Source organism: Tachysurus vachellii, chromosome 6, assembly GCF_030014155.1.
Source record: "Tachysurus vachellii isolate PV-2020 chromosome 6, HZAU_Pvac_v1, whole genome shotgun sequence".
Classification (NCBI taxonomy): domain Eukaryota; kingdom Metazoa; phylum Chordata; class Actinopteri; order Siluriformes; family Bagridae; genus Tachysurus; species Tachysurus vachellii.
In genome coordinates, this window is record NC_083465.1 from 18,313,005 (window position 1) to 18,335,911 (window position 22,907).

General features: G+C 37.0%; 1 protein-coding gene across 1 annotated transcript; it reads right to left on the reverse strand.

The window, feature by feature from the left end:
* Nucleotides 1–40: 40 nt before the first annotated feature.
* On the reverse strand, nucleotides 41–20,678 carry col17a1b (collagen, type XVII, alpha 1b). The gene is made up of 55 exons (XM_060872668.1): nucleotides 20,445–20,678; nucleotides 18,708–18,768; nucleotides 18,276–18,323; nucleotides 18,026–18,136; nucleotides 16,953–17,213; nucleotides 16,764–16,811; nucleotides 16,414–16,443; nucleotides 16,183–16,230; nucleotides 15,283–15,429; nucleotides 14,393–14,569; nucleotides 14,130–14,204; nucleotides 13,955–14,032; nucleotides 13,678–13,827; nucleotides 12,656–12,745; nucleotides 12,416–12,460; nucleotides 12,160–12,306; nucleotides 11,637–11,888; nucleotides 10,320–10,370; nucleotides 10,158–10,184; nucleotides 9,978–10,004; nucleotides 9,813–9,875; nucleotides 9,606–9,710; nucleotides 9,050–9,112; nucleotides 8,443–8,478; nucleotides 8,282–8,335; nucleotides 8,111–8,146; nucleotides 7,938–7,973; nucleotides 7,747–7,809; nucleotides 7,518–7,553; nucleotides 7,358–7,429; nucleotides 7,154–7,180; nucleotides 6,998–7,033; nucleotides 6,767–6,802; nucleotides 6,595–6,675; nucleotides 6,433–6,468; nucleotides 6,032–6,109; nucleotides 5,860–5,943; nucleotides 5,485–5,556; nucleotides 5,310–5,369; nucleotides 5,154–5,180; nucleotides 5,004–5,057; nucleotides 4,758–4,826; nucleotides 4,629–4,676; nucleotides 4,417–4,539; nucleotides 4,200–4,307; nucleotides 3,899–3,979; nucleotides 3,685–3,804; nucleotides 3,472–3,576; nucleotides 3,188–3,319; nucleotides 2,955–3,086; nucleotides 2,525–2,722; nucleotides 2,259–2,420; nucleotides 1,424–1,504; nucleotides 1,107–1,187; nucleotides 41–580 (listed from the first exon to the last, which is right to left on the reverse strand). The coding sequence occupies exons 2-55, from the start codon at nucleotides 18,760–18,762 to the stop codon at nucleotides 537–539; spliced, it is 4,506 nt and encodes a 1,501-aa protein (XP_060728651.1). The 5' UTR covers nucleotides 18,763–18,768; nucleotides 20,445–20,678; the 3' UTR covers nucleotides 41–536.
* Between the last annotated feature and the right edge of the window lie 2,229 nt (nucleotides 20,679–22,907).

Sequence of the window (22,907 nt, forward strand, 5' to 3'; positions counted from 1 at the left end):
GGCAGTGGGAGAAGGACAATCATATTACAGCACCAACTGCTAAACATTTAAATCATGGAATATTTTATTACATGTAGTAAACAAATTCCAAATTTAGTTCATATTAAACTTTTGAATAAAAAAAGTTTTGTTGTGCCGAATTGCATTACAATCTTGTATTTTATTAGGAGTGCAAGAATATTTTAGACTTCACAATTTAAAAAGTGCTGAAGGATATTAAATGTTCCAAATGTGTAGGCTAGTAAAGCTACTTCCACATTAAACAAACAACAACAAAAATGAAAATTACAAAACAATGTTTTTTATATATAATTACGAAGACTGAAAATGTTAGTAATATGGATTAAACACCATTATGAAAGTTAGATCATGTATATTATTTGAGGAAACTACTAAATCAGGCCCGTTGAATAGACTTAGATGCATGATAATAGAATAGATGCATGTCGCATGCTTTCCCTTTCTAAATTGCTTCATTATATAGCCAAAAGCCACCAAGAAGAGAGGTTTCATGACCAAAACAGAAATGTAAGCCTTTACACACCAAGACTCCTTCTGCGGCGACCAATCTGGATTTCACCTGTATAAAATAGAAACACATGGAAACAAGTCCAAAAACTTGGGGTGCAGCTTTTAAGTCATATATGTATATCAAAATGAGTTAAAACAGCCAAGGAATAAACATGCAACAAGAGTGGCTTAGGAACATAGTATAATATTCAAACCAATACCAGAGATCCACACGAGTACATAAAAATAACATCAGTACATCAGAACATATGAAGTAAAACACAAGCACCAAAACTGTGTGTAACTACACTAAATGGCCAAAAATTTGTGGACCGTTGACCATCCCACCCATATGTGCTTTTTAAACAGACATCCTGGCAGAAGACTTTTTTTTAGGAAGACCCACACATGGGTGTAATGGTTAATGGTCATAGGTTCACAAGGTTTTGGCCATATAGTGTGCACTTTCAATGTCATCATACAATGTACTTGAATATAGTCAATTAATTTGCTCTCAACCATCTTATGACCATCTTTTATGATTATATTATTCTGTCATTTAAGCCGTCACCTTAACAGCTGCAAAAATACCTCACCTTTCTCACCCTTTTGACCCCTTGGCCCCTCTGGACCTCTTGGTCCCTGAACACCAGGTGTTCCTTGTCTTCCCATCTCCCCTATTAAATGTTAAAATAAAATGACATTAAAATGTACTATATTTATCATCTGTTCATTCATAATTTTCTACTAGTCAGTGACCTGTACATTAATCTAGTGTTAGTAGATTAATCTAGTATTTTTCTAAATAAAAAGCAGGGCATTCTGTGTTCTCAAGGATTATTTTAAATTCATTTGTCTTGGCTCTGTGAGTGCCTACAGCTACATGTAAAAGGACAATATTTCTCAGATGTACCTTTTTCTCCTTTGGGTCCAGGGTATCCTCTTTCTCCCTTATGTCCTTGCCTGCCAGGTGGACCGGGAATAGTACCGTGTGCTGGAAAAATAAAAGATAGATTAAGAAAGCTGTACTAAATGGATAGTAAATGCAGACATTGTGCTTTTTTCTTTTCTTTCTCAAAAGCATTCAATCAATGCATACAGCGGAGTATACAAGCAGAACATAGAAACAGCAGTCTGCTGCCTTAGAACACATCAATACATATTGTGAAAAATCAGTCAAAATCATCTGTTTCTTCTTTTAGCTTTGTTCCAACCAGCATTATTCTATCAATTATATGACAGAATTATATATGGATATGTGGTAGCCTAGTGGTTAAGGTGTTGGTCTACCATTCGGAAGGTTGTGAATTTGATTCCTATGTCCACCAAGCTGCCACTGCTGGGCCCCTGAGAAAGGCCCTTAACCCTCAATTGCTCAGTTGTATAAAAATGAGATAATATGTAAGTTGCTCTGGAGAAGGGTGTCTGTTAATGCTGTAAATGTAAATGACAGTTAGGGCTCTGAGACACAAAAATCCAGCCACATCTTTTTGAAATGTTACTCATGCTGCATCACAGGGCAGAATAAACTCACACTGAGGAATGTGCCAATTACCCTCTTCTTTAAGTCATGAGCTCACAGACAACCATGATTGGTAATCATTGCTCTGATAGGATTATTGGCCATGGACAACTATGGCATTCATATGGATTCAAACTTGTGATCTTGTAAACCTTTCTGATATGCCACTTAGAAGCTCAGTAATAAAGTGTATGTTATTTGTTATAATCACAGTAAAGGTGCTCACTTCTAAAGAAATCCATGAGATCTGCAGTGATATTTCCATAGGTAGAAAAAACACGGCTGTATCCAGGCTGACCAGGTGGACCAGCAGGACCAGGAGGACCTTGAATTCCCAGGAAATGAGATTGCCAATAATTGTCATTCATTTCCTGCAGTAGACCCTGGCCTGGTTGGAAAATAAAGGTTTTAATTAATTAAGAAATGATATTGTGCTGCAGAATTCAAAGTTATTTTGTAAAATCTTTTCTAAAAAAAATTTACTTCACTTACTTCGAATGTAGTCAGTGACTTTCTGAGCAACATTGGAGTAGTCTGTTTCAGCCAACCTGACTCCATTACGGTCAGGAGAATAGTAGTAGCCTCCACCTGCACTGTACCCAGATTCACCACGGTCCCCTTTTTCACCACGGGGTCCTGGAGGACCAGGAGGTCCAGGAAGACCTGAGCTGTACCGCCGCATAGCATCACCTAAAAAGTCACATGCCAAGAATGCCAAGTTATTCATGTCATTTGCAAAGACAAGCCTCACACAGTTAAAAGCTGCAGACAGGTGACAAATTAAAGGACAATCACGTGGCTCTGTTTTGTTTTTTAGATTAAAAAACAGTCACTGATGTATGTTTGGTTTTCTTACTGAAATTTTTGTTTGTGTTAATGGTGATAAGGTGCTAATAAATGATATGCACTCTAATGAACTCACTACTGAGATACTCCTGAAGCTCAGCACGAATGTGTGCTCTCTGACTGGCTCTGTCAAATGTCCTTGAGTCTCCTCCGGGCCCTTGAGGTCCCGGGGGGCCGGGTGGACCCTGGGGACCCCGTAAGCCAGAATCTGTAATTTAAGAACAAACAAAAAAAATGTATTGCATGAATATTAAGTAGTATATGTACATATGTTTCAAGGCCAAAGGGTAGGTAAAAGGAGGATCTCACTTTGTATGTAGGCCTGGATGTCTTCAAGTCTGTATCCTGAACTTGAAGAGCCGGGGGGACCAACTGGACCAGGTAGGCCTTGTCTTCCTGGAGGACCAGGGGGACCTTGAAGACCTGCTCTAAGACCTGACCCTTCGGCAGAAGATATGATTCAAACTTAAAGTTAGACAACAAACGTAAAAGAAAAAAAAGAATTAAAATAATTATCATTACTATTATTATTATAAATATTACTATTACATGCTACAGAACCATGAGCACAGTCCACGAAAGTCCGATCTTACTCTCAATCAAAGCAGTGATGTCACTGTAGGTGGACCCTGGCTGGCCAGGTGGACCAGGTGGTCCAGGAGGACCAGGAAGTCCAGATCTACTTGTCAACCCTCGATCTAAACAAAATAGAAATATTTTTACTAGTAGATTTTACTAATCTTTTATTAAAAAGTGGGCAACAGGAACAACTGAGGGCAGTTTAGGTGGTTTGATCTATGACATACCACTCATTAATCTCAGAACGTAGTTTGCCACTTCCTGTGTGTCAAAGTTGCCTAGATTTATACTTCCTGAAGGGCCAGGTGGTCCTGGAGGGCCAGTTACATACCGCCTAACATCATCTCCTAAACAAACATCAAAAAACTGTTGTTCAGAAAGTTTTCTAACACAGTTCTGTAGTCTGACATTAGTATATGAGTGAGATATAGACACACTTACTTTGTAATAATGCAATGATATCACTAACAGATATAGAGCCAGCAGGACCTGGAGGACCAGGGGATCCAGTCAATCCAGAGCCTAGAACAATTTTTTTATATCAATATTATTAAATGAATTAATATTATTGAATATAATATTTTCATAATATAAGCATATCCAGCTTTTTATTTAAACAAAATAAACAAAAAACCTCAGAAACATCACATTTACATAAAAAATGAACAAAAACTACCATGAATGCATTTAATAAGTTTTTTCTGCAATGTCACAAGAGGTTTTTAAAGATTCTGAGACTTACGCTGAATGTATGCAATAACCCGAGATGCCACATCCTCAACAGACACGGAGGCCCCTGGAGGACCAGGTGGGCCCTGGATACTAGACAAATGCTGCCTCATGCTGTCACCTGAAGGCCAAGCACAATTTGTTTATATACAGATAGCCTTAACTGTATATACAGTACAAAACACCTCTAAAAGTAACATTCAGGCAGGATTTTGAGCCATCTAACTTACTCTGCATGAAGTCAATAATGTAACGTCGATAATCTGCTGTAGATATGGAGTGTCCAGGAGATCCAGGTGGTCCAGGAGGTCCTGGGGGCCCAGGCTGCCCTGAAACCCCGACAGAACCGGATGCTATTGAAAGAACACAATTCTACAGTTATGGCAAACAATACAAAAAAATTTTGTAAATCTGACAAACTTATTTATAGTAAAGATTTTACCTCTTGATGTTCCTGGGATCCCTGGGGCACCTGGAATGCCACTGTCCCCTGTGAAATACAAAGTATCAGTAGGTTAGTAATGATCTTCATTGATACATACAATTAAAAAAATGTGTATAGATATGTTACCTTTAGGGCCCTGTTGACCTGGCAGCCCTTGAGGTCCAGGTGGCCCAGGCGGTCCTTGAACTCCAGAGTCTATAAAATATCACATGCATGCATTTAGACATGCATACAAAATAATCATTCAATTACAATAATAATTGATGATTAACAGTAAAAGGGAAAACACCTTGTGGGGTCATTAATTATGGTAACAGCATATGTTCATAACTAATGGTTACACTTAACCAAAATAAACTGCTCTAAACTTACTTCGGCTTTCTGATCCCCCTGGCCTTCCAGGTAGGCCAGGCTGCCCGGGATCACCTACAGAGGACAAATAACAAACAGGGATGATGTAAGCCCAGGAGCAAGCACCTGATATTCTTGTCCACTACTGATTATGCTTATAGGACTACATACCTTGATATCCTCTAGGTCCTTGAGGTCCTAAAACAATAATAAATTGTTAGAAAGAATGTTAGAATGCCAAAAAAAAATCCCAAAAATCATTTAGTGAAACCATAAGAGTGCAGTTTAAATGAACAAACAATTCTGATAACAATCCAAAAGATTCACCTGTGTCTCCTTTAGGACCTGAAGGTCCAGGTGGTCCTGGTGGCCCAGCAAAAAATGTTCCTGTAATTGTTTTATGAAAAAATAAATGCATTAAAACATTAGAATATTTAGGCTACACAACAATAAAAATTAGTACCACATTTCCATAATCTGATGAAAAAGCACTAAAGCAGACCTGAGTTGGGCACAAAACTCCCTTGCTCTCCCTTCACTCCTTTCTCTCCTCTCAGGCCAGGTGTGCCATATCCTACAAAACAGCACTGGAAGCATGAGAATAAGGACTGGATAAAGACAGTATAGATGATGTAGTACGTCAAGGATCTTATTCACCTCAACTCATTATGCCACAATCTCTATATTGACATATACATTCAATATTCTAGATATAAAATTCTACATGATGATGTAATTAAATTATTATTATTATTTTTTTTTTTTACCATAATACTACCTCTAAAGAACTGTAATGTGTCAGAGATATATATATGGATTTGTTAGAAATGTTAGACTTATAATCAAAGTGAACTTCTTTGTAATTTTGTTTACATACCTGGAGCTCCAGGAGGTCCAGGGGGACCAGGTGGTCCAGGTGGTCCCTGAATAACTTGAGTAGCATCTAATGTACCAAAGGTTCCTGAAAGAGGAACATCATCCAAATGTTAGAATTCTTATCAGAGTAATAGATCATGATCATTAAAATCCATTTTTGAAGTGTTTCTTACTTTCTCCTCTAACTGAGGTCTCTGTTCTTTCCACTGTGATCCCAGCCTCTCCTTGATCACCCTTTTCACCTTTAGGACCTGTGCAGACAAATGAATGAGCAGATAAAATTGTGCTTGGAAAGATGACTTTACTCAATATTCACCCAGGAAAAGGCTGTACAAGCAGGTGATATATGGCACACTGAAGGCTGTGAGAAACATAGAGAGCAACCAGAGGGATTTAGGGGTGCGCACACAGTTGCAACACTATCTATGTGTTATAATTTAATGTGAAAATTAAATGAAATACAAAACAAAATCCAAATGTACCACTTTTGCTCCTTTGAATGGTGGCACTAATTTCAGGGCAAAACGATTTATTTGAAAATTCCTATATCCACTATATGAAATGAGTTATTTACCTGCTTGTCCAGGAATTCCAGCAGGACCAACAGGGCCTATAACGAGAGAGGAAATTAGATGAATACAAATAACTGTTTTGAATCACATACTGTAAAACTGTAAATACATAATGTAAATAAATAGCAGAACCTAGCAGGAAGAAAGTGTGTTCTGTGACCCACCTGACAGCCCTGGAGGTCCAGCAGGTCCAGGTGGTCCAGCTGGCCCTGGAGGTCCTGGAATTGCCACAGAGCTGTAGCCTGCTGTTTATTGAAATTGTGTGAGGTTTAGAACCAGTCTTTAATGTATAAAGGGAACCATATGACGTGTTTAAGAACAAGGTTAAGGCTTTACCTGCATTGATAACTCTGCCAGGTTCTCCATTTTCACCTGTAAAATATTTCAGCACATTAAAATTTCAACAGTAATACACCCATGACATTACTGAGGCAAGAAAGTAAGTCACAAAAGTATTACAAATGTGTTATAGCATAGAAATGTAAAGAACAATAAGATACAGTAATCTAAAGTATCTGCTTTATTCATTACATTTATAGTATAAAGGTATAATGCATTAAAATAAACCTTTAACTCCAGGCTGTCCAGGAAGTCCTGCAATGCCTACAGGAAAGAGAATACTGTTGTTAACATTTAGGATCCCCATTTTAAGATAGGTGCATTAAATATTCATGAAAGATAAATGCTCATTATAAAATTAAATAAAATTAAGCATTAAGTTACCTGGAGGTCCTTGAAGTCCTGGTGGTCCTAGTAGAAGAAAACAAAACATAGACACTCATTCTGAATGTAGATTTCAGTGAAAGGGTCCTCCTAATGTTAGTGTTAATGATTTTTGCTTTTGTTACCACAGAAATGCACTGCAAAATAAGACAGTTTAACTGGGAAAAAGGCAATTTCAATGAGAAAGATTCAATGATGTAATACCTTGAGATCCAGCATCACCAGGTGGTCCAGCTGGGCCTCTGATTCCTGGCATCCCAATTGGACCTTGGTCACCTTGAGTTTAGAATACAAGTAAAAAAAAATGTTATATGTGACTACGATGAAGTTGTACAGAATTGTAATTTGCTAATACGACACTCACCTCTTTGGCCCTTTTCACCATCTGCACCTGAAGTCCCTAATAATGTGAAAATATATAAATGACTACAGCATGTTGCTCTCAGAGTCTATGAAAATGATTATACTTAATAAACATTAACATATAGTAAAAGTGTGATAGGATTTATCCACAACAATGTCGTAAATTTACAGCTAAATAAGCTGCCATGTACAGCAGTGCAATTCGCTTTGTCTCTATAACTGCTGCTTACCTGTCGATCCTCTGGCTCCTTTCTCACCATTAGTTCCTGGTTTTCCTGTAGGCCCTGGGAAACCTGGATGAATAGATATAAAAAAAAATCATTACATGACTTCAAGCAGTGTTACTGTATGTCATTGATAAACTGATGAACGAATATACTATTTTCCTATAAAGGTACGCTGTATGGACACAGAAACACACCTGGCACACCAGGATCTCCCTTTTCACCTTGATCACCTTATAATAATAAAACAAATATTCATGCATACATGATTAGATCTTGAATGATAATTAGCATGTTCTATAATGTAATGTATGTATGTAATGTTCTTGTATGTTTTGTGCAAATTGTACGAATATTATAAGATACAGACCCTTAATTCCTTGTTGTCCTTGAGGTCCTCTGTCCCCTAGCAGAAAATAAAGAGGAAACAAATTATGTTTGAATTATCTTTTAATTGTTTTAACTGGTTTTATTTTATTCAGCTGAACTTTTCAGATTAATTAAACTTAAATTAAAACAAGATCACAGCCATGTAGCTTACCTTTAGGTCCTGCAGGTCCTGCTTCTCCTCTGAAACCTTGTGAACCAGGTTCACCTACGCAGACCAAAATTCAACTCATCATTTTGTTTTAAAACAGTTTTTATATCTCAGTATAATGACTAAAACAGCTTTTAAAAATATATGTTAGTTATATGACATACCTGCAGCACCCATCAACCCATTAAGACCTGCTGAACCTGAAGAGCAAATGCAATTATTCATTCATTCATTCATTCATTCATCTTCTACCGCTTATCCGAACTACCTCGGGTCACGGGGAGCCTGTGCCTATCTCAAGCGTCATCGGGCATCAAGGCAGGATACACCCTGGACGGAGTGCCAACCCATCGCAGGGCACACACACACACTCATTCACTCACGCAATCACACACTAGGGACAATTTTCCAGAGATGCCAATCAACCTACCATGCATGTCTTTGGACCGGGGGAGGAAACCGGAGTACCCGGAGGAAACCCCCGAGGCACGGGGAGAACATGCAAACTCCACACACACAAGGTGGAGGCGGGAATCGAACCCCGACCCTGGAGGTGTGAGGCGAACGTGCTAACCACTAAGCCACCGTGCCCCCCGCAATTATTCACATTATTAATAAAATACTTTGTTCAGACTTATATGTTAAGACAATGGCATACTGAACTTATTCATTTCACAACATAAGGAAACCCATAAAACAATTTGTATATTGAATAATGAAAAAGTAGACAAGTATCAATGTAGCAGCATGCTATATTAAATCTAAATAAACCTTTTGGACCCGGTGGACCAGGTGAACCTGGAAAGCCACGAGCGCCTGGTTCTCCAGGAGAGCCTGAAAGGAATAGTCAAAAGAGTGTCACTGTCAAAAAAAGACTTTGTTTACAGAAAACAAATGCACTTTTTTAATATTTCTATACTTCAATTCGTACTTTTGTACAACTCTGAGGTCAGCTTGGGCAGGGGCAGCAACATGCCTTTTACTGCCATTGAGGAACATGAACATTTCTTCTAAATCTGATGAGTCCAACCAATCAAATTAATCTCTGCCCAGCACTTGGAGTTGGTTACTTTCACACAAGTTGTGATTGACAGCTGAGTTTATCTGAAGTGAACTTTGTTCTGAAGTCAACTTTTGTATCTGAAGTCAACTTTTGTATCTGAAGTGAACTTCTGTATCTGATGTGAACTTTTCAACAGAAAACAGATTTGTTCCTGGCACCACAGGCAGATAATGAAACAGTTGAATATACCACACTGTCTGAATGTACCAATCTGTAATCAGACTTGTATGTACAAAAGAATCACAAATGCACATGGAGTCTGACCTCTTTCACCCTTTTCTCCAGCACTTGCAGGTCCTGGCTCTCCTCGCAGCCCTGGTAATCCATCTCGGCCCCTGATTCCTGGTGGCCCCTCTCCACCATGCTCGCCTGCAAAAATACAGAGTAAAAATCTTATTTCTAAATATCAGAGCCAATGCAATGATTCAATATAAAGGGATGACGGATAGGATTTCTTGCTTAAGAACATACCTGCACTTCCCTTTTGTCCTTTTGGTCCTTCAGGTCCTGGGTGTCCTATTGCTCCTGGAGAACCTAAGGCACATTTTAATAAACAGCTTAAATGCCACTACAGAAATTTATAAAATGACAACAATTATGATAATCAAACAATTCCCATTTTAACATATTTCTTACCTGGTATACCTGGGAAACCACTATCCCCTGAAAAGCATTTAAGTCAAATTAGTTGCACATGCCGACAACAGAAAGGTCAATATACACTATAACTGCCTCACTTTAAGTATATCTGTAAATTCAACCACTGATTTGTTACAGTATAGTAGAAGCCTACAATAAACAAGAATTTCTACAGACCTTTGGGTCCTTGAGCTCCAGTGTCACCTGAAAACAACAATTAATGTCATATTTAAAGATTTTCAAGGTAAAGTAAACATTTTTTATTATGAATGGAAGACACATGCAATATAAATAACAATACTGTAGGATAAGTTACAGAGGAATGCCTCTGTGCCTTGCCTTTAGGCCCTGCCAGTCCTCTTTCTCCTTTGAGTGTGGAAGCAAGGCTAGCTGCAAAAAGAAAGAATAAAGCAGATTCTTACACAATGCACATAAATGCTTGTGACAGATTTTACATTTTGACGTAAATGGATTATAAGAACATTTTAAAAAGATACTGTTTTAATGTTATATTAAGGCATCACCAGTACCTGGTGAGATAGTACTTTGGATGAGATAGTAATATTCAACAACAACAACAACTACAATAATAACATTATTATTATTATTATTATTATTATTATTATTATTATTATTATTATTATTATTATTATTATTAATAATAATAATAATAATAATAAAGATGGAAATTTCTCAGACCTCTCCCTAACTGACAAACTTTATTTTACTATTTTTATTTATTCATTTTTTTACTTTAGAATTTTTGTAGATTAGAAGAGCTAATCTACAAAAATTCTAAAGTAAAAAAATGAATAAATAAAAATAGTAAAATAAAGTCAGTTAGGGAGAGGTCTGAGAAATCTCCGCCTTCTTTATAGCTTGTTCTTCTGTGTAGTCCGTCCTACAAAAAAACCCTACAGTGGAATGCCAGGCAATGATGTCTGGTTAAATTTAGTTTTATTCATGGTATGAATCCAAAGAAACATTTAAAAGGAGTGGAATAATTCATATGTCTCACAGATTTCCAGACATATTTTTAAATCTTTTCAAAATCTCCTGCCTCACACAACACATCCCTCGTCACAGAGGCTTCCAGACCAAGATACAGAATGTGGAGATCTGTTTGGGCCCTGAATACTAACACAAAGCAAAAGCCAAAGCCTATTCAAATATTTCAAATGTTTACTTCTTGTTATGTTATCAGTGGAACTGAATACTAATATGCATCATTGGCACTGCAAACAAGCACATGTTAAATGGCCTGAAAAATTTGTTTCTTTGCAATATGCAATCTCTGCCCATCTATTTTTTAAATATTACCATATCTTGGGTAAATTAAAGCCCCATGGCAAGGTGCTTCATACAAATAATCTGTTGTCTATGTTATTGGATATTTTAATAATTTCATATCAAATCATATGAGTCAATCAAATCGTGTGTGTGTGGGCCTAAGAGAGAGAGAGAGAGAGAGAGAGAGAGAGAGAGACTGGTTTTCAAACAGCATTGATTGCTGACTGATTTATCTAAACAAATCTGTAATTGATTGAGTGACGTTATTGTTGGAGGAAATAGGCCTTTGCAAGAACAATTTTTATAAAAGTACAATTTGTACTTTGGATACCAGTGTGTTTTTTCTGTGTTTACATGTTTTGGTACCTCGGAAAGTCTCAGACTGCAGCTCGCTTTGCAGAAGGTTTTGTATTGTTCTCAGGGATGCAGAGTCTGAGGAAGTAGCAGCTCCCAAGTTCAATGTGTTATCAGAAGTAGCCAGATCGTTTTCCATGTCCATATATGCTGACCTTTGATTGTGAATGTTCTTTCCAGTAAGGCGATTAGTTTTAGCCCTGCTGCCTTGAACCAGGTTCTGAAGAGCATCCACACGCTCTTTCAGCTTTCTCACATCCTCGGCTTTAAAGAAAAAAAGAGCAATTGTGGAGCACTGATGATTAGTCAGGTCATCTTCATTTATAAACACAAATAAATATATTGACTGTAATTGTGATAAGTAGCATTACTGTTTTGACAAAGAGAAAACCCCTGCTGTTCTCTCAGCCTTAGAAAACATCACCAGTGATATTTTATAAATACAAATATGGATGATTTTGTGGACAAGAATCTAACATGGAAGGACTAAAGATGAAAGACAGGCACAGCTTTCCTTATAATAAAAGCAGCATACCGAGAGCGATAAGTCCAAAAAGAAGGCCGAGGAGCAGCAGAAGACTAAGCAGCAGTCCAAGCAGCCACTTCCACCAAGAGCAGCAGCTCGGACCACAGTCAAAGCAACTGCCTCCTCCTTTTCCACCATTCTTCTCCTTATAGATCTCTAACAAGACACAAACAAAGAGAGAAAAAGGCGTTTCAAACAACACCTCCTCATCCAGTCTAGTTTTTTTGATAACATGAAACAGAAACTGGGTGAGGAGAGACATTACCTGCATATGTAGCCTTATCTTTGGTAGGGGCTGATGAAGATCCATCTTTAATATTTAAGAATAAAAACATTATATATTTTTATATATATATATATATATATATATATATATATATATATATAGAGAGAGAGAGAGAGAGAGAGAGAGAGAGAGAGAGATAGATACTGTAGATAGATAGATAGATAGATAGATAGATAGATAGATAGATAGATAGATAGATAGATCATATGAAATGCTTACAGTAGGAGCTTGAACTTAATTTGGCAGGAGCTGTCTCAGCGTAGCTGCTTGCTACAGCCTCCTTCTTCAGTGAGACGTCCGAAACAGACCCTTTAAAGAAAGTCATTTGATGTGACCACATTAGAGATTAGTGTATATCTGACTTTAAGCTTATCTTTTTATCACCGTGGTACTGTACAATCAGCAAGATAAAGATTATATTTTGCCAATCATAATGAGTTAAGTTCTATCCATATGCATTGTTGTGAGTATTGCACAGATAGAAAGCTGGCAGAGGGGAGGGGTTTGGATGGATCTATAATCAGGGGATGTAGTTAGATACACTCAATATTCAATAGAATCAACACCTCATCACTGCAGGCACAGAGCTGTGAAATCTTTCAAATGACATATAATTTGATTTTGTCTTTATAATAGTAACAATTGTGTTGTGTCATATTTAATTGCTAGTAATGTCTGAGCTAATTATTTGTTTATTCACCTTACAAATATTTCTCAGCAAACACAGTAATACTAGGTGTTAAAAAAAATATAAACCCGACTATGTCCAGGGAGTTTAAGGGATGAAGTATATGATTAATGTTCTCAATGCATCAGTGATTTAGTTTACATTTAGCTGCCACATCTTATTGCTAATCGCTAAAACTGGGCTGTATAAAATGGGACCGGAATTAAAGTCGTGTGCTTAAAGACAAATACAACTTCAGCCTTACATTTCCAGCAGGAGAGGGACTTGAGGGACAGTAACATTTCATTTTGGACCCAAGTAGGTGAGAGGATTTCATTGTCACATCAGTGTACAGTGTAGGTACATTCATTTCTGCCTATGAATATACAAACTGAGCAACCAAATAAAACATTGGCTTATGGCCAACAAACTTAGCAATGTGTATGTGCCTATGTGCAAAGTAGAGCATTTTGTTCATTAAAAGTATTTATCAAGCCTCATTTGCATAAAAAATACTTGAATTCTTTAACACTCTGAATATCCAAAACAAACTCTGTGAAATCCGAGTCTTTACCTCCTTTTCCATACAATGTGCTGGAGAACTGCTTCCCGCTGTCCTTTGACAGAACAAGCACTTCTGTCTCCTTTTTTGAAGGAACATTCTCCTTCTCAAGTATAATATATTTTCGTGGCATGTCATCTTTAATGGAGTGTGTAGTTGTGCCTGTACAGAAGAAATGGTTCATGTAACAGTCATTCAGGTTCAAGACATCTCTATCAATGTAGTATGTGTTTACTTTATGCGAAAAACATCTGCTTTAAGAATATGTAATATTAAGTGTTATGAGTACCTGTAGAAGTAGAAACTCCTGTACTGACAACACCAGAGCTACCAATACTCTGAGAAATGTTTTTCTGCACACCGTATCCTGTAGAACACAGAAAATCATTTGCGGTGGTTAAGTTTGTGTGTTTGTTGTATTAATAACAGCTGCTTGTGACAGGATAGTGATTGCAGTGCCATACCTGAATGTGTGTTAACTGTATTCGATGTGAGAAGTGTACCAGATGGTGTGGCAAGATTATTCTGGAAGCCGTACACTGTGATGGAAATTTTTTTTTATTCATGTTACTTATATTGTGTTAAAGAAAAAATGTTAAATATTAGCAGCAATTCCATTTGTAGGATTTTTCAATATACAATTAGTAATTAATGGCATGTATATCACATTTTTGTGTTTCAGGAATTGTTAAAAAAAATTAACAAGGCTGATGTAACTCAGGCTGACCTGATAGCGAAGAGGGCGAAGTGGTGTTTAAAAGAGAAGATCCCGGTGACATGTTATTGGTGCTGCTTTGATAAGCAAAGGCAGTTGTGCCAGAAGCATTAGAGGGCAGTGTGGAGCTGGTCCATGTATACGATGGAAGTGCTGAGTCCAGAATAGTGGTGTCATACTGCCCTGAGGCTGAAACATACAAGGTGTAAAAAGAAATGTGTATAATATAATATAAAGCAAATTTAACTTTAAAAAATGGTACAGTGATAGGGTGGTGTGTAAGTCCAGGTTATCAGTATCAGAATAATGAAAACTACTACACAGAATGGCCTTCATGTTAGTGTTCATGACTGAAATACTGAAAATCTATTTGCTCATGCAGGCTTTTTGATTTTTTCTTGGGTAAAGTTGCAGATCTGGGGGTTCATGGGTACCGAGTTTTGGTAAACTGGAAAAATTTGATGTCCCTTGTTCATTTAAATATGCTGAACATCCTTTCAACACACTTAATAATTTATAGTACATGGCTGCAGAATAGTAATGATATATAATCTTATTATCCGGGGTCACCCAGTGGAAGATGAGCTCATCTGTGGGTCAGGTTCATTTCTCATTTCTAATTTCTGGTTTCATGTGATTTCAGGAAGCTTTTTCTTGTTTTCTTGCCTGTGTGAACACTTACTTGCACATGTGGGCTCTAAATCTACATTTGAATTCTTATAACTGTTTCTTTGTGACAGTAAGTGAGATCAGCAAGTGACTGAACAGAAGAAAGGTGTTTCACCAGTCATTTAACAGTTGAAGAAAACCTGATACAGGACATCAGATGGATGGACTGTGATGTTTTCAAGATCAGTGTACTTTTTCTCTATTGCATGCTAGATTTATGTGTAATAACATACCAGTCTGACTGCCTTGTTTGATGATTTTAGTCTCGACTTTAGCTTTGCGTGGAACAGGCAGAGTGGACGAGGCTGTGGAGCGAGTGGGGCTGACACTTGACGATCGTCCACTCTTCACTAATTTCTTCACATCTTCCAGCTCTGTCCCTGCAAAACACAGTGTGAAGTAAATACCTCCATATTACTGTCAATGAAATCTAAAATAACAAAGTGGGGACACAAGCCAATCATCCATAGTATTAAAACCACCTGGCTAACATTGTGTAGGGCCCCTTTCTGCAGAATTGACCCATCAGACCCAGTTTTGATGCTCACATACCCATTGTAGATGTCTTTGGAAGTGGACGGGGCACTCTAACCGGTCTGCAGTTATGTAGCCCCATACACAGCAAGCTGCCATGCCATGTTATCTGACCTTCTATCATAACCAGCATTAACTCTTTTCACAATTTGTGCTAATTTTACTTTTCTTTGGGATCCAACTAGAAGTTGGCTAGCTGTGTATGTATGTTTTTACATTTTACATTTACGGCATTTAGCAGACACCCTTATCCAGAGTGACTTACAACTGAGCAACTGAGGGTTAAGGGCCTTGCTCAGGGGCCCAGCAGTGGCAGCTTGGTGGACCTGGGGTTCGAACCCATGACCTGTATGTATGTATGTATGTATGTATGTATGTATGTATGTATGTATGTATGTATGTATGTATGTATTTATGTATGTGTGTATGAGTATATGTATGTATGTGTGTATGTATGTATGTATGTATGTATGTATGTGTGTATGTGTGTATGTATGTATGTATGTATGTATGTATGTGTGTATGTGTGTATGTGTGTATGTGTGTATGTATGTACTGTATGTATGTATGTATGTGTGTGTGTATGTATGTAAACTTACATTTGGTTGATGGAGATGCACTCTGTAATCTGACCCTGATCTCACTCTCTGTTGAAAAGGTGAATAATTTAATTAGTTAAAGAAAATAAATGACACATTTCTTTACGTCCCATTTCTTTTTTGCTTATCAAATAGTGCATCTATACACCCAAATACAATCAAAACAAAGTGTAACCTAAAATTATTCAGTAATGGTGGTCACATTATTCTCAATTATTCCAGAATTATTACCTCTGTTTTGGGATCTTCCTCTAGATGAGCCTATGGAAAAGACATGGCAATTTGAAAATTATTTCAAGTAATGTTTCATTTTGTTTATATATTTCATCATTTCCAGTCAGTATTGTGTATGCTCATGTATGAATGTATTGCAGCACCAGTCTAAATGCATAAATGTGAATATACAGACATTTTTAAAATACTGACCATGCAAATGCTCTGGCCTTAAAGCTTATTGCATGAGTCTCGTATATACTCTAACCCAGTCATTCACTGAGTGTGCCCTTACATCAATCCGGGTGTGCCCCCAATAATGATATATTAATTATTAAAATACATATTACTTATAAAAGGCTTCTAACCATAGTCCTTCCTCGTGAGCTCTGGTGATGAATTGGCGCTTGAACTTCCTGTGGATAAAAATCAACAGAATGGGATTACTGTCAAAGAAAGGTGAAGCATATCTCTTGTGCACCAAAAATAATGATACACTTAAATTGAATCCACATCTCAGCATGACTTCACAGTGTAATATATTTCGCTACACTCACCATCATAACCTCCTGAGTGACTGAGGGTAGTTTTTCTCTCCAATAAAATGGGAGAGTGGTTAATAGAGGAGGATGAACCTTGTGTCCTTCTCAAGCCCGAGGAGCTGGACCTGCTCTTCAACCCAGAGTCTTTTCCAGAAACACTTTCAATTCCTGTACTGCCTCCGCGTCCTCCTCCACTCCTGCTGCTCCCAGTGTATTCATCTCCAAGTAACAGGGCATAGTCTAACCCTGATCCCCCTGAATTTACAGTAACTGAGGCTACAGAGAAGAGAAAATTCACTTCAAATTCAAATCTATATTCTAAACATATTTATATTTATATAGTATTGTATATCCTATAGGATTTGTAGTCAACATTATCCACAGTACAGTGCTGAACATCTTAACACTGAATGCAGTGTTAACTGCAACTGTTAACAGTGTTAACTTAACACTGTAGATCAGTGTGAAAAAAATATCCTCCCTGCTGTGATGGAATAAACCAAATGTCAATTATTCACCTAAAACTTTGTATGTAATGACTTGAATGTAATGGCACTTGTTACTGCGGGTCTATATTTGCCTTACAGTTTATAATGGGAACATTAACATTATGCGTTAATCAGCTGCCAGAACCTGCTTATTTAAGCTGAGTTTAACAGACAGACATTTTGCAATGATGTATTATTAACCAGTAAATATTCCACTTACAGATAGTGAAAGGTTATTATAATACACAATTTCATAACAAGCATTTGAGGCTGTAGTACAACCAGTGGAGATTCTGAAAAACTGGATATAGTGGAATGATTTACTGTTGTTTTTCTCTCCAAGAACATGCAGTGATGGCCAATGATGTAGAATAAACCTGCCTGGATAGCGTTTAAGATAATAATATATTCAAATATAGTGGAAAAATGGGGAGGAAAAAAGCACTTGCTAGCAAATCTATAGATAAACTTCTTTTAAAACAACAGTAAATCTCTGATCTCAGTGGTGAGCCATGCCCTCCAGTGTGTCGTTTTATTGTGTGTATTTTACACATAATAACTGTTCATTTAAACCTGGGGAAGACTGATGGAAAGGCTTACAGGAAGGCAAGTAGGAATTGGTGCTACTATTGTGGTTTAGAATATTCTTCTCAAAGCTGCTTCCCCAAGAGCTGTTACTCATACTCTTACTGCTAGATCCACTGAAGCCCTCTAAAGGAGAGAACATACACACACACACACACACACACACACACACACACACACACACACACATTAATATACACTGTCTCACCACACGCTTTTTTTTTTTCTGTGTCACGTTAAACTAGCAATAAATCATGTCACTTACTTGGTGGTAATGATGTGAGTCTGGATGTTGATATGGTTTCAGTTATAACTGTAGGCAGACAGAACAGTTTAAATAAATGCTTTCTGGCTTTAGTTTTATTTAATTTCAATTATACACAGAACACATTAGGATTAAAGCTACAATTTTAAATGAGCTGTGGCTTCGTTTATAATGAAAGTAATGCAGTGCCACTACACCGCCACAAGAGGGCAGAACGATTTACAGACAACCAAACAAGAAGACTGCAGCGTCCTCAAGGAGTGAATAAAAGGAGAAACCTGTCATTTACTCTATTAAACCCAGTCCATCATTTACTTTATTAAACCCATCAGTAAATATATATATGAATTGTAGCCCACACTACATATAGTATGGCAGGTCTAAAGTTGTTGTCTAATATGATTTTGTACCCTTTAAATTGACCTTCCTTACCTCTGTCTCCTGGACTTCCTCCTGAATCTTCGGTTTGCCTTGTTAAGAAATCCATTCCATGCTAATGAGGATAAATAAAAAAAAAAATATGTAAGATAATTGTCCATATTTAAATATCATACAGGCTGTGGAAGAAAATTCAAGGTTAACATTTAGCAGACACCCTTATCCAGAGTGACTTAGATTTTTTACACAACTGAGCAATTGTGGATTAAGGGCCTTTCTCAGGGGCCCAGCAGTATCAGCTTGGTGGACCTGGTATTCAAACCCATGACCTTTCAATCAGTAGTCCAACACCTTAACCACTAGGCTACCACATCATGGGTTTACATTCCACCCATCAAATCCATCCATTTTCTGTAGAGTTTATCCAACACAAGGTTGTGGGGTGTCACAGAGGACTCAGAGATCGGGGTGACCTGGAGTTAGCGATGCCTACAATGCATGTCTTTTTACAGGGTAAAGAAACCAGAATACACCCACAAAGGACAGGGAAGAAATAGAAACCCCACTCACACAGGGCAAAGGCAGGAATCAAACCCCTAACCTTCGAGGCATGACCCAAATGGTCTAACCACTAAGACACTGTGTTTGAAATGCATGACAAAAATACTTCTTTTTCTTATGCTTCTTATACATTAAAATACCCAATTCCTAAAGACCAACTGCACTGTAATTCTTTTTCTAATTATTTACATAAACATGTCTAATGGTGGTGTGTATAATGTTGTAAATCCACGGCAGCACTTATTTGTCATTAATTAGCATTTACTTTGACAGAAAATCTGATGATAAATTGAGGTTAAACAGCAGAAATTAGATGGCTGCTTACTGTAGGGACTAACTCATACTGTGCTCATCAAGAAGATCACCCATACACAACTAATCTACTTTAATTATATAAAAATAAGACCAGCATGTTTCTGGATCTCAGTTTTCATATAGAGAAATTGAAATCTGCCAGAACAAGAGGTAAGGGTGCAATATGGGCCTGAATTATTGAGAATAAACTTAAGTTGCTTCCATGATTCATTCAAGTTTTAACAAGATTACAAATCCTTTTTTACATAGTCTCATATTTATACAACATATACATATTGTTTTTAAACAGCCTTAATCATACACAGATATAGAGTAGAAGTCATTTTTAGACACCTGTGATTTCATGTGCACAATAGCTTGAAAGAAAACAAAAAACTTTTGAAAGTGAGTTTACATTTTTCTCACCACACCCACCGTACCATCTGCCTTTTCTTCTCTCATGAATTAAAATGTACACAGAATTTAAACTCCAAAAAGCAAAATTTCTGTAATAAAATCAATATGTCACCATATTAAATGGGGAATTTCAGTCTTGCTGGTTTCTAACTACTTATGGAACTAACGCACACAAATTTATATTAGTATACTCTTTATTTTATTTCTGAACCTACACTGTAAAATTATCCAGGCAGAGATGCATGAAAACAACTAGAAGGCTAGTGTAAACTGTAATGTTTAAATTTTAACTAGATCTACAATTCTAGATCTAATCCAGAGATGGTGGCAAAGTTGTTTTCACTAACCATTGTTTTCAGTAAAAGGTAAACAGCCACAAAATGTTGGAAATCTTATTTGATGTTAACAAAATGTTAAATCACAAACCACAGACTTTATGAACAAATACAGTTTACCATTTCGTTTAAGATTTTTGTTTTAGTAATGTAAACTGAAGTAATCAAACATGCAGTACTTTACCTGAAGTCCAAGTGAAACTCAGGAGAAAGTTTTGATTTTGCACAAAGAAATGTAAAATGTTCCTTGATAAGACCAGATAGGAGTTGGTGGTAGGGTTTTGTGTGAAGTTCACTCCTGCCAAACAGATATCAAGTATTTATCTTTGTTCCATCCAGAACTTTTTTTAACCTTCTTCCCACTTTCTCTAACAAGCCTCTGCAGGCGTCCTGGGCTGGGTTTTACCCTGAGCCACTCCCAGGTGTTTGGCAGGCACACACACAGGCTGGCAAACAATATCCTGGGGAGCTGCAATTTCAGCCTTCATAATCATACTGTATGAAACACTGACTCTGGGCATGTTCAGTTGAAAGAGGTGGAGCTGAATATATTATATGTCTCAGGACCTTCCTTTTGTGAGATCCATATAATAATTTTATATAGTAAGTAGTCTGGATAGACAGGTTAAGTGAAGCAAAATATTTTTTCAAGCTAATTAATTGGTCTGATTGTTATAGTCATTTTCTACTATAATTTGTTTCTTTGCTTTAATTTAAGGAAGTGTGGATATTTATCCATCAGTGTAAAAAACTGAAAAATTTAACGTAACCAAATGCAGCAATGTCATCTCACATTTTCTCTGCATATACTCCTGTAAAAATGTACTATACAATATTAATTATATGTGCAATATAAATAAGTTTACACTGTACACACTGAAAGAAGCTGATTTGGTTGAGTTTCTCATGGGTTGAGTTTCTAATGATCAGTGTTTATACTGTATTTGCAGCCTTATTTTCAGACAAGCAAGAATCTTTTTGATCTAACTGTTTTTTATTATATTTTTTACTCTCCTAGTCCACTTAGAAAAAGGTAGGTCTCAAAAAAAAAGAAAAAAAGACAACTGGGGTAATTTAAGGTGAATTCATTCTATACCCTCAGGTTTGGCTGATACGCTTCCACAGATTAGAGAACAGATTTCAGCTGCATGCATCCCGTTTTGCCTAAAGGCACTAAGATGTAATGTGAAAATATGTATCGGAACTGGCTTGTCTCAACATTAATGTACATTTTATTATAGATTGTACTAAAGTGCTGTTAAAGCCTCAAGTTTGATTGTTCAGAGGGTGATTTTTTTTTTATAACAGCAGATCTTGGTAGTGGCAGCTATAATCACAGATATATATTAATGCGTTTGCTCAGATTGTTGTTTTTTCGTTAGCAACAACTTACATAAACGTACACTCGATTGGCAGACACTTCACATACACTTTAAAAGGCCTGTAATTGTTAATATAGTGATGTGTAAATAAATTAACATTTTTTGAATTTTTTTATTTTTTGTCATGGTAACAAAAAGAAAAAACAGTGCATGACCACATCACACAGAATTATCTTCCTGCAACAAAAACTGCCCTGGTTTATTCCTATACATAAGGGGGCTTTAATGAATTTAGCCACAGTATAAAAGAATATTTAAATAATCATGGTATCAGTATTAATTTCCATATCTGAAAACAGCTTTTCGATTACATTTATAATGGCAACCAGGTAAACACAAGGCAGTGCAGGCTTTGTTTCTCTGTAGTCATACACTTTGCCATCATCAACACCTACCCCACCGCACCCACTAGACATAGTGTACATGAGTCACAAAAAGAGCCTAAGCTCCACCTCATCACATGTAAAAGCATTGAGAGACCAGATTTGATTTGAGTCACAATGTGATTCACAAAAGTACAACTAACATCAGTGGAATCTCCTGTGAGCAAGTAAATGCTTGAACTGCAGAAAAAGTCTCCACATGAAACCTGGCAGAAAACCCGACAAAACTTTCTAACATAACTGCTTATTTAGTAAAACTGACTTCATAAATTAGGATAAAGGCCAATACAAATTACTTTGAGGGGTTTTTAATCAATTAATATACTTTACTTGCTAGGTTTATGAGGAAACTTTCCCTTTCGTGTCCACTGCAATCCTTGAAAATCCTTTTCATCCACTTCAAAGTCCTGCTTATTCAGTCAAAGACACACCCATCATCTATTATGCAATGAACATTAGGGGTAATATTGTATCTAGGCTATTGTGTACACCAGTCAGCTTCTATAGTCAGACACCAGAGATTTTTCCTTTCACTCTGCAACAAAGTGACTGCATTCACAATACAGCCAGAGGAACAGTGTTGTCACTCTGATGTTACCATAGTTAATTAAAATATATACATCTTCAGCATAAGTCCATATTCTTATTTTTCTGTACATCAAGCAACAGTAAAAACCTTTTCTCTAATACCTCTCTTTCTTTTTAAGAAACCATAAGCACTATAGAACCTGCAGGCACAGAAAATCTGATCCGCAAGTCATGGCATGTAGTAATGTTAATCCCTGCTCTTATTTGTGCCTTAAGTAGACGCATCCAAAGCAGTATAATATTAACAGATGAGCTGCAAGAATGGTCCTTATATTTACAATTTAGCATGGCCTT

Coding starts and splice junctions, on each gene's coding strand:
- col17a1b (XM_060872668.1), bottom strand. CDS start 18,762: ATGGATTTCTTAACAAGGCAAACCGAAGATTCAGGAGGAAGTCCAGGA. Junction 7,974..8,110: donor AGGACAACAAGGAATTAAGG/GTCTGTATCTTA, acceptor TATTATTATAAG/GTGATCAAGGTGAAAAGGGA. Junction 5,181..5,309: donor AGGTCCTAAAGGAGACACAG/GTGAATCTTTTG, acceptor TTATTGTTTTAG/GACCTCAAGGACCTAGAGGA.